The sequence below is a fragment of the Mytilus californianus genome, unplaced genomic scaffold (assembly GCF_021869535.1).
Source record: "Mytilus californianus isolate M0D057914Y unplaced genomic scaffold, xbMytCali1.0.p SCAF_11, whole genome shotgun sequence".
NCBI lineage: Eukaryota > Metazoa > Mollusca > Bivalvia > Mytilida > Mytilidae > Mytilus > Mytilus californianus.
The window spans coordinates 48054362-48067340 of record NW_026262593.1 but is presented as its reverse complement, the minus strand read 5'-3'; the positions used below and the strand labels follow the sequence as shown (position 1 = coordinate 48067340).

The 12979-nt window shown below is 30.9% G+C and overlaps 1 protein-coding gene across 5 annotated transcripts in view; it reads right to left on the bottom strand.

Annotated features, from left to right (window-relative positions):
- The window catches only part of LOC127720219 (uncharacterized), a 30197-nt gene that overhangs the window by 6312 nt on the left and 10906 nt on the right, over positions 1-12979 (bottom strand). For 3 of the 5 annotated variants that reach the window (XM_052226696.1, XM_052226697.1, XM_052226695.1), the window contains exons 2-3: positions 4905-5874; positions 3601-3715 (exon numbers count right to left, since the gene is read on the bottom strand). In XM_052226696.1, the coding sequence (XP_052082656.1) occupies positions 3601-3715; positions 4905-5855 (1066 nt within the window). In that variant the 5' untranslated portion in view covers positions 5856-5874. The remainder of the gene's footprint in view (positions 1-3600; positions 3716-4904; positions 5875-12979) is intronic. The other 2 variants (XM_052226698.1, XM_052226699.1) reach the window with 1 other exon arrangement.

The window sequence follows — 12979 nt, the reverse complement described above, 5'->3', positions numbered from 1 at the left end:
CCGATTCTGATTTGATCATGGGATAGATCCTCGAACGGACTTATGAATCCTTGGCAAACACGCATTGTGTATTAAAACAACAAAAAACTTCATGCATTCTATGTCCCTTTTCATTATTCCTCATTGCATTATGTTAAGTTAATACTTTCAAATATCTGAATTCATTGAAAATCTCTATTTTAATTGCTGAACAATGAGAGAAGAGGCATTCATTTCTTACTTTGAGCATCTTAATCCACCCTTGTAACTTGCAATTATGTCTACCTGTGATGTTAAGTCTACAATTGTCCCCTTCGTTTCCGTTTCTTGAACTGAATTAGGTATACTATATATAACAAAAGTATGTCTTGTAAATCAAAGAAAAAAAACCAACATTTGAAGAATGCAAGTCTTTCCCTCTTTGGTGGAGAATAACTAATTACAGTTTCAAAATATGGCAGATTGGAAGATTTTTGTTTTACATACAGTTGATGTGAACCCCTTTGTACAAGATTTTCCTAGAACTGTCTCTTATTGTATTGTTTTGTCCTGTAGGACAGAGTTTTGTAAGCCATAAACAATAATCGACCAATGGAATACCTGTTTATACATGGCAGTTATGAATTTACTTGTAATGATTGCTCTCCACGTTTTTAGGAGATGAACAAATGCCATACTTTATGTTATGAGAGTGTCATTGTACCTTGTTTATTTCGAAGCGATGTTTTTCTTTGAATTTCTTAAGCAAATGCTCTTTTTAAAGATCACCATAACGTTGAAACAACCAAGCAATCAAGACGATTGCAAATTTTGAGAGATGTCTGAAAAAGGAGTACCTCATGCAAATTTAAACATAAGCTCAATGTATTAAGCAAGAAGTTTATATATATTTACCTCAAATGAAGTTTTTATGCCATTTATTTCTTATCTATAGCTATATTATTTTTCTTGAAACCAATTCTATGATCTAAATGCGGCTAATAAACTTAGTTTGTATGTGTATCAAACTATTCCAAATTGAGGAATTTTTCATCTGGTCCATTTGATTTTGCCTGTATTGAAAACGTTACTTCTATAAATCCTTACTGAAATAAACAATCTTGCATGTAACAATGTTCCATTGATTGATTGATTGATTGATTGATTGAACAACTGTTAATATAAGATAAATACTAAACCCTTGCCGCTGTTTATCATGCATTATTCATTCCGCGGACTTTCCAAAGGGAATGATAGAAACTTTGTGTTTTATTTTCATTGTATCAAAAACTATATTCTTGAGATTATAATAACATGGGTTGTCTTCCATGAAAACTTGGAAATAGGTAGCTACATCAGGTCAAATCGTTATACTGAAAGAAACTGCTAATTGAATGACAAGACAGGTATTAACTTTGACCTCCTTAGATATAGCTACACATAGCTAAACCTAGTACCAATATCTATTCACCCTTTTTCAACCGGTCATCTTTAGTTTTGAGGTTTAAGGTCAAATATTGAATTAATTTTTGTTTTAGTAAAATAAAATATAAAGTACTATTTAATTTGAATTAAATGCTACAAAAATATTTCTGTGTAACATACTTTGAGTACACATATGTTTATCTTCATAGTCCATTTTCAAGAAGGTCATATCCCAACCTGCTTTCTTTTTTCAGATGTTTACAGTTTTTACTCTATTTTAAGTGAATTATGTTAAAGGCAGAAGCAGATTTTTGGTCATTTGAAAGTATTTCCGGCTGACAGAAATCGCAAGTACATGTTTTATAGCAAGCAACAGTATCAATAAAAGGACTCCAAATTAAACTGTGACGTAAACAGTTATTAGAAAGTAATCGTCCAGCCGCTCATATTTTACCTATCGAATATTGTACCAAAAATTCAATAACTTTCAAACGTTAAATTGAAAATTCCCGCCACTTTGTCATAGCAGACTTTTCCTGTAATATTATTAACCACAGTTTATGCCAAGCTCAGTAAAATTCTGTCTAAATTGTCTATTATGTCTGTTTGTGTCGTTCACACATTGTTGAAATGAATCATCTTTAATTGAATATACTTTAAACAGCAATACCTATACTTTCCTTCATTTAGATATATCAATTTCACACGGGAAACTATAAACAAAACATCTACGAAAAATGGACGATATTTCGTTACCTTATGTTTATTGCCCTTTCTTTTTACAGTGATGTTCATTTCACTGTGTCTATATATTACAACTCGTCCGAAAAACTTGTATCTGTAGTGACGGTATAGGTATCAATGAAAGAAATCTATGTATCACTGATAAGTTATGAAGTCAGTTACCTCAAGTTACTACATTTTCTTATAGATACAAAGATTAGTATGGAAGTTTAACTTAAAACAAACGGAAATATCACATCATAGTTTTTACGTTTATGTTGTTTTAGATCCCTTAAATTTATATCGTTGTACCCTTAATGAGCCTTAAAATTCTTATTGTAAACGTTTACCAATATGATCTTTGATTATTTTTGAAATATCTGTACTAACACACGTCAGAATGATGAACAAATTCACACCGTATGCCCTACTCAGAATGCTCAAAATATGCTCAAAAACCATTTTTTAAACTTTAAAATGCTAACAGGAAATCATAGTATCTAATAAAAAAAACATATTAAAATACTGAGATGTGGTATGATTGCCAATGAGACAACTATCCACTTAAGTTCAATTGAAGATGATTTAAGCAATTATACGCAAACGTACGGCTTTCAACAATGAGAAAACCCATACCGTATAGTCGGCTATAAAAGGCCCCGACATGAAAAAAAACATGAAACAATTCAATTGAGAAATCTAACGGCCTAATTTATAACAAAACAATTTACGAAAAACAAATATGACAGACAAGAATCAACGACAACCAGTAAACTATAGGCTCATGATTTGTGACAGGCACATAAGGAATGTGGCGGGGTTAAAAGTGTTTGTGTGCGCTTAACCCTCCTCTAACCTGGGACAGTGGTGTTTACCTATATAGCTAAAGGTGAATAACTAACGCTCAACCCCAATACTTTTGTTGGTACTGAAAATGTTCTATACTTTGTAGAAGATTTACCCTTTTTAGTAGAAAGCTTGTTTTATTTTGATTTTAACTACATTTGCCCATTGTTTTTAAACAGTTTAATTGTTGAAGGCTTGAACAAATACTGGTTATTTGTATTTTTGGCACGGCTTAAATAGGAATAAACAAACAGGAAGTTTTGATTTTAATGAGTGTGGCATAAAATGTCAAGTGCTGTATTTCTACTTACAAATGCATCTTTTCGCAATCTCCTGGTAACGTATACATTCGGATTTAACCTTTTATCAATAAAACAGATTTTGATAAAAGGGTAGAACTATTAATATGTCCAATGTGTTTGATTGGACGAAATATAACATTGTGGATGATTTAATGTGTTCCAAAGTCACACTATGCATAGTTATGCCATATATGACCCTACAATACATACTCTCCTGGGTATACATTACGTAATCGTCTTTTCAATAGATCTAAATAAACTGGTTTGGCCGGTCACACTTTTATGTACACAGTTTAGTTAATGTGGCCTAAATTTATAGTAAAAAGGCTTCTCATAATAAGATTACCTTCTATACTTTTGTCCATTCTATCCTTTTGTATAGCACAAATAATATTATCTTCCAGTTCATCTAAACGGTCAGTTATTTTCATCGACTCCGTTGTTACAGTTTCTCTAATCTCCTTTTATGATAAAAAAGAAAACAAATATTTCACAGTTTGATTGTATATATTTGCACAATACGCTAGCGGTTTTACAACTTTCAAGCGCTGCCAAACATCAAAGGTAGCTAAGGAAGTTCAAGAGTAAAATATATTCATGATTACTATGTATGATTAACCAGCCAAGCTAATTATCACTCACAATGTCAGAATTTGCAATAAAAATCTAAAAATAAAATTTATTGTGTGTTTGTTTTGTTTCTTTTTCTTGTGGTAGGATTGCCAATCAGACAACAATGTAACAGAGACAAATCACGTACCTTCACATAGCTGAACATGAAATGTGAAAACAAAAATGTAACAAGTTTACTTGCCCGAACTTCCTTCGTAATATGAATTTGTTTCCTGTTCTATTTTCCTAGACGAAATTGTTTTTGTTATATACAATATAACATTCGCTATGATTTTCTTATTTACAGTTAACAAAATGAAAGATCTTATATCAAAACGTTGTCAGAAAACAAAACAATAATGTATTGGCCAACAAAACAATGTTTAGAATTTATTACTTATAAATTGTTTTCCTACCTAGTCAGACCTTTTTAAACCAGTATGTTTTTTTCTATTTAAATAAGTGTTTATTTTATCTTTATTTGACATTATTTGACATTAAAATAACTGGATCAGATCTATTTATATTTGAATGCATCGGCAATCGCGTCATACAAACAACGGGGAATCGAACTCAAGACCTTAAGCATATAAAGCAACGGTTCATACCTCTACACCAGAACGACTGGATACAAAGTCCCTGTTAATTCAACATATTTAAACATTTTATCCGGAGCTCATAAAGGGTATATACTATATAGTATTATATAAAGTATATCATAATCATTGAATGGCATTCTGAACTAGATGTTATTTTTTCATATACTGATATAGTCTAGAAGAGCTGGGATTTAAAATAGTTATCCCACTCGGACTTAGTGTGTCAGTGTAAGATCACCCTCTGGCCTCAGATCATCGGGGTGATCTTACACTGACACACCACGTCCTCATGGGATAACTATTACACCACATGTAAGAGAATAAGAAAATTGATAAGTGATACCTGCTTAAAATGCAATTGGTGAATCAAATCTGCTTAAATGCGTTAAACCTATTTCTTGATAAGTATCTATTTTTAATATGTTACATGAATTCTTACCTTGTCTGCTTCTATTTGGTTAAGAATTATCTGCTTATATTCTCCGTATACACTCTTATTTAAAAGTAAACTTTCTACTTCAGTTATCTTCTGCTTTATTGCATCTTTGCTATTTGTATAAATAGACAACTGTTCAATAGCAGTTGTTACATTGGTCCACATGTCGTTGTAAATTGCATCAGTAAATTTTGCCTCATTGACATGTGCATAGCAATTATTTCTGCAATCGACTAGTTTAATTACAATTTTTTTCAGTGGACAAAAATAATCCTGTACAACAATAGCAATTTGATCTTCGATATCACTTTCTGCTAAAGTTGGGGACACTGAACAAGAACACAAAATACAGGATGTGCCCGGCTTACAGGAAGGAACCACTTTTTCTGAAAAAAGTATTTCAAACTGCATCTTTTTTAAAACACAGAAATCTGAAGGAGTCTTATAGTACTGGTTGCATTTACAACATGTAGTCCTTGATTGCCACAAATGGTAAAGGTCGTGCTTATGTTCATTCAAAAAGTCTTTAAGTGATTTTCCTTCCTGTGCTAAACTTGACTTCCAAAATAAATTTATGCAACACACGGAGAGAAGAACTCGCAGCATAGAAACGTCTAAATCTGCAGTACTCAGGCCTTTGATAGCTAAACAGTGTGTAAAATTTACAAAGTCCTTAAAAGGTGAGGTAGTTGCTAAAGTATTGAATAATTTGGATAACTGATGTTTGCTTAATACTCTTTTATCGGGAATCGGATGCTTACACAAATTGTTTTGACACTTCTTATTTACATATAAATGAAACAGCTTGTGTTTATTTAAATTTAACAGCATCTCAAGAGTACATCCAAACTCAGCTAGATGATAGTCAAGCAGAGTTCTGAGAGCTTCGGTTACTACATCCACATTTAAGAATGCAATTTTGCAGTAATTTTCCTGTTCTTTTGATAAAGCCATGGTCTATTATGATCGTGAGCTGAAAAGATACATTGAGGAGTTAATTAGGTACTGATACTTCATGTTTTAAGAAATGTTTCATGATATCTTTAACATTTCTAACATTCATTTATTTAATTTTGAACTTTCAGCATAGTTTCAAATAATTATACGTCATTGTTTTTTATCAATACGACAGTAATTGATTGATGTGTTAGCATCATTTTTCACAATTTATTATTAATCCGCAATTATTATATACATCATGTCATTTGATAGAGCAAACAAAACACATTGAGATGATGTTGACGTGTTTATTTAAGCAAAATCAAGTAAACTGCTATTATACTTATACACTATGTTATCATACTTTTAAGAGACACTTCAAACGTCAATTTTGAAAACATGGCTTTTTATAAAAGGACCTCTAACATTGTATCAACATATAAAACAGCACAAACAAAGTATTTACTTGAACACTACTGCCCTCAACTAAATTGTAGATCATATAAATCAAATCTGTAGTAAAGTGATTTAAACTTCAAACAGACAGAGTTGAGTTTTAGGGGAGGATTGGCATCATAATAAAAGGGGTAACAATTTTTACTTCTATAACTTGGATTACGACAAGAAAATCTGTTAGATAAAAGCATTACATCAATGTGTGTAGGAATCATAGTCAAATGACGACCAGACTATTTTTCCACAGAGCTTGTTAACAGTATCAATACCAACCGATTTGTTTTAAAATTAACATCATATTACTAGTACTAACAACAAGAGTGCACACGTTGAAATGTCTCGCCTTCTTTACTAACCATTGATATTATGTTGATAGTCCTAAATATAAAGCTTTACTACAACTATCACATACACTTAACATGACCCAAGAAAATGAGGTCAAGGTCATATAAACCAAACGAGAAATACATGTACACCTTACAATCATTCAATACACTAAATATAGTTGACCTTTTGCTTATAGTTTCTAAGAAACAGACTTAACCAAGAAAACTAAACATTGACCAATGAACCATGAAAATGAGGTCAGGGTCAGATGAATCATGCTTGACAGACATGTTTAGCTTACAATCCTTCCATACAACAAATATAGTTGACCTATTGCTTATAGTTTAAGAAAAACAGACCAAAACATAAAAACTTAACACTGAGCAATGAACGTGAAAATGAGGTCAAGGTCAAATAAAATCTGCTAGACTGACATGTACATCATAAAATATTTCGATACACCAAATATAGCTGACAAATTGCATATAGTATTAGAAAAAAAGACCAAAATTCCAAAACCTAACTTTGACCACTGAATCATGAAAATGAGGTCAAGGTAAGATGACACCTGCCAGTTGGACATGTACACCTTACAATCCTTCCATACACCAAATATACTAGACCTATTGCTTATAGTATCTGAGATATGGACTTGACCACCAAAATTAAACCTTGTTCACTGATCCATGAAATGAGGTCGAGGTCAAGTGAAAACTGTCTGACAGGCATGAAGACCTTGCAAGGTACGCACATACCAAATATAGTTATCCTATTAATCATAATAAAAGAGAAATTAACATTACAAAAAATCTTAACTTTTTTTCAAGAAGTCACTGAACCATGAATATGAGGTCAAAGACAATGGAACTGTGACAGACGGATACTTCGTAACATAAGGCATCTATATACAAAGTATGAAGCATATAGGTCTTCCACCTTCTAAAATATAAAGCTTTTAAGAAGTTAGTTAACGCCGCCGCCCGCCGCCGCCCGCCGCCGCCCGCCGCCGCCCGCCGCCGCCGGATCACTATCCCTATTTCGAGCTTTCGAGGCTCGACAAAAATCAAACGACAATACTCAGATATATTTTTCATTGTAAATATGCAAGGATAACACATAATTCGTTTCTGGACAGATGTTTTGTCACAACCTTAATATTGTTTGTCCGTTTTAAAGTGTGTATGGCAAAAATTTAGACGGTGAAAATTCTTGAACTTTTGTGTCATCCATATTTATTTGGTGTACTTTACTTTGCCAAATATAAAAGAATGGTGTTTTGAAACACCCAAGATATATGTTTATGACTTAGAAATTGTGTACTGCAATGAAATGTAAGATTAATTTCCTTCAACTGTCAAATTCAAGATCAATTTCGACCCTTTTTCGAATGCAATCGGATGTGACGTACTATGATTTTGTGGTATTACACCTGTAACGATGACTCATTACTTTCTTGGTCCCTTTATTTGGTTCTTCTTTTTTTTCAAATTTATCGAAACTAAATTTGATGAGTCTTAAAAATGTGAGTTTATTCAACTTTCTTCTTCTCTAGTAAACTAGTACTCAATATATAAGTGATGTTTTATCAAATTTTCAAATGCATTTTATCTATCTTTAAAATAAATACAAATGGTCAGGTATCATTTAATTTAAGAAAAGACAAATCGTGTTATTTCCATCGTGATAAATATCGTGAAAATCAATCTCCGAAGAAATAAAATGTTGATAAAAGCGTTTATTTTATACTTTGTAGTAAATATGTAAAGCAAAATATTGTCCTATGAAATATTGTCCCCCAAGACAATATTTCATGACCATGTATCATGAAATGTTGTACTCATCTATAAAAAAAGGTCCAGAGAAGGACAAATTTCCATTGTGAAATTTTGTCTGTATATAAACAATATTTCACTAATGAATACTATGACATTTTTTCCTGTTAAAAGAAGGTTATATTTTGCGTATATTGAGACAATATTTTATAAACAGATTGTCATGAAATTTTGTCTCATTAAGGGGAGGTTATCAATACATATCATGTTGGATTTTTGACTGATAATAACAAATAAACACAAATTAATATTCCTGTTACACTGTACTCCTGTACCTACAAAACGCCATCGCAAAAAAGATTCACCAATCTAGTATTTACGAAATATTATTAGTACATTCAATTTTGTACATAAATAAGTGATTATCAGTACATTACTTATATTTATACAGTATAATGTAGTACAATGGAACATATATGTTAGACGATTCTTTAATCTATAATTAACCATTTATAAAGTATCTATGCAAATTTGAAACTAGCTTATGTTAAAATAAATAATAGTTTGAAATATAAAATACTTACCGTAATCTACAAAAAAGTTTCAGTTATTAATAAAAAAAAAAGTGACTACTGCATGCTTGTGTACTTTTTTTAATTTTGTAATAATTTGATTAAGAAATATTTGTATGGACAGTATTTTACAGTGAAATATTGTCATGGACAGAATTTCATAATGAAATATTGTCAGGGACAGAATTTCATAATGAAATATTGGTAGGGACAGAATTTCATAGTGAAATATTGTGCAGAGGGAGGTGACAAAATTGTAATGGACCAGGACCCTATACATTAAAAAATATTGTCCTGGACAGGATTTCATTATGACAATATTTATATGAAATTTTGTTCGACGGTCAATATTTCATGGGGGACAATATTTTATGTTACAAATATATGTAACTTGTATGTGTCAACGGCAATTGTGCTGTATCAGCCATTCGTGATTATATCGATATCAGTCACGGTTGCAAAGGCTTTATCACACCTTTAATATGTATGATGTCACGTCATCGATATCAGTCACTGTTGCAATGGCTTTATCAAATCCCTAATCTGTATAACGTCCTGTCACATTCATGCTCCTGTAAAATTTTTCTAGAACCTCTTTCATTTTTATACTAACAGAAAATCACAAATCAAATGAAAATAAAATATGCCTACTAGTAAACACAAATGCTAGTCTTATTTTTAAGACATTTTTCCTAATAATGACACGTCTACGCTTTTTAATAGGATTTGACCTTAGACCAATGGGTTTAAGATCAAAAGGATTTAAGGGGAGTCGGAAAAGGTTTTAGATTTATCTCCATGTTTTGCGATTTTAACTTTTTACTTTCATTTGAGTTAGTAATTTTCTGTTAAAATACAAACAGTAATGGTTAGTTCGGTCATTATCAAAACCAGACATTGCAAATTGCCTTTTAAATGATTTAATTAACCTAACAAACGCAGAAAAATAGATTCAACCATTCAATGATAAGCCCAAAGTTTATTTCTATAAGTAAAATTAATTCGGTGTGGTATTTGGGTCTATTAATTCAAGTAAAAGTAAAATAGTATATCATATTTACAACTACTATCTTATTCATCAAGGTCATTGTGTTAGAATTTCAGAAAGATTAACTGATTGTGAGAAGGCGTTAGTCGATGATATGTATATTCTTTACTACTGCAAACATGACATAACTTAACTATTATTCGTATTAAATGACATTAACCAACTGACATTTCATTTGCTCGAGTTAAATGTGTCTGTTTAATTTCGAAAGGAACATTTGTGAATGAATTATGAGTTACGCGGTTGTTAATCATCTATTCAGTAGTATTTGAATTCCCACATAACATCCAATTACAAGTCAACTATTGTTACAATCGAGACAAATTAATGTGTGAGGTTAATTTGATCAATTTAGAATATAGTAAAGTACTCTCGACCAATGAAATTGTAGAATTGGATGCCTCTTAATTGTGAAGAAAGAATGTAAATCATGTTCTTAGTAATGGATTATCCTATTATTTGGGTCTATTTACAGTTCAAAACAAAGAGTTTCTATAAATGAGTTACAACTGCCCCGAAGCACATTTATCAGATTGAAAGGATTTATCACACAGTGATTGAAACTGACTAAAAATTGAATTGTGAAACAAACAAAAATCTCAAAATAAGTTGAAGTTTACTGGTGCAGTAAAATTGGTTTCGTGAATTTTATTATGAAAATATTAATAACTTCAAATTACTATAAAATTAAACAATACCAAAGCAATGCAAAAGAAAAAGAAAAAAAAATCTTTCAGATAAAAAATAACCTAAATCTTTAGCTTTCCAAAACTTTGATTACTTGATCAGCGGTTGGGGAGAATAGTAAAGTTATTTCCAATACATGTATTCCGATAAAAAACAGGAATTTAATTTTGAACATATTAAAAATTTTTAAGGGGATTATTTTTTAACATTTCCCTGACATAATGAAACAGTATTAAAAACTGTTCAGGGCATTATTTTTGAACATTTCCCTGACACAATGAAACAGTATTTGATGTAAAAAGCCGGACTAAATTATTGGCTGTGAAATAAAGTTTAGTTGTAACTCAAATGTATTAATTGATTTAAACTGTAAATAAAAAAGGATAATTTCTCACTAAAATATTACATGATTTACATTCATACTCACAATCAGGAAACATACAATTCCTACCTTTTCTTTCTACTGTTGTGTCACCTAATATCTATAACGCATTTTTTTAAAAAATATTTCCCAAATGATAAGAACATCCTCTCATCACTAAAACTTATCCATAAATGACATGCCGAAAAAGGAAGTCATAGATCAATTATAAACATTGCACTGACAATGAAACTAATTCTTTAATAGATCATTTGAGCCTTGAGCACTTTACAATATTCTAAGTTTGTAAGAGAATGATAATCCCTTACTTCATGATAAGTACTCGCTAACGCTCGTACTTATTCATGAAGAAAGGGATTATCATTCTCTTAGTCTAGGTTAGTCTATGGAAAGGTATATACTATGAAATTTAGAGCGAGGGGCTTGCCCCGAGCTCTTAATTTCATAGTATATATCTTTCCATAGACTATCCAATTTAGCAAATATTTACAACTCGAGTAATCTTTTAATTGGTCTATTGATAGTTTATTTTGGCTGACTACTTGTATCACAGGTGTTTGTAAAAAGGAGCTCATTAACGAAGTTTTGTAAATCTACTCACTAATATTATTGTAAAACATGTGATTTCAAAAGGCCCTTCACTCCAGAATGAAAAGATGGTAGCTGCTGGTGTAAGTATGTATACTGATATAAAGCGGTGTTTTACTATACATGTTCTTCTTACATGGTAAGATGACAAAATTAATTGACCAAAAGCAGGCAATAATTAAATTGCAGTGGAAGCTTTACATGTTTTGAAAACATTTTTTAATTTCACAGTAAAACTAAAGCTATAATAAATTTGAAACATAGAGATAGTTTGTCCCCATAGATATAGTCTAGCAGATAGGCATTAAAAGCAACTACCAATAGATCAGAGATTATAGGTTTTGTGTTTTGTGTTTTGTGTTTTCTTTTTTTATTATTTCAAAGTAAAAACTAAAAGATTTATCAGAATATGTTTATATATATATATAGGTGGCACATTATCTTCAGACATAATCACAGTTTTTCAATTCATGACATCGTCCTGAACATGCATGAAATATTTGCCACTGGACATTAAGCAACCAATAATCAATAAATCAATCAATTCATGACGAAATAGATCACCTTCCTTAAGAAAGTTTATCACCAAGTTGCTTTAATTTTCCTGAACAAGGTTTCATAGTACACACTTTTCTGTGTACAAAGTAATTGCATGGATGATACATTATCATAATTTTAAGATATCGTTGTACTCTAATCAAGGTATAAAGAACCATATGTATTACCCTTTATTTAAATGATAAAATTTGCAATTGTCAAAAACAATTTTTAGATCCAAAGATTTTAATAGCAGGATATTTAAAAATTAACGTGAAAACTAATTACAAACTATTTAATTTAATTTGGAACACAGCATTTTATTTCAAAATAGCCAGTGGCAATTTTTGTTTTAAATATCTTGATTACGATACAATGAAATCTTAACCTTGTGGTCATTCATGCGTAGTTACTTAGTACACAGGAAAAGTATGTACTATGAAAATTAGAAGGCAAATATAAGCAATTTGATTTGACGAGAAGTTGTAAGTATGTGCTAACATATACTTATTACTTGTTCATGATTTTTTAAGTGAAAACATATCACATGTTTAAGGCACTAAAATACAATTTACCTGAACAATTTATAAAATCTATGGTGATGTCAAATGCTTGTGCAAGGTGATAATGAGTCCTTTTGGATGTAAAATAATTTGCAAGAGTGGTTTTCCTATAAATTTTATTATAAATGTTTACCAATCCGGAAATATAGCTTTTGTATAGTTGACACGATGTCTTGACAATAATTAATTGTAGACACATTATTTCTT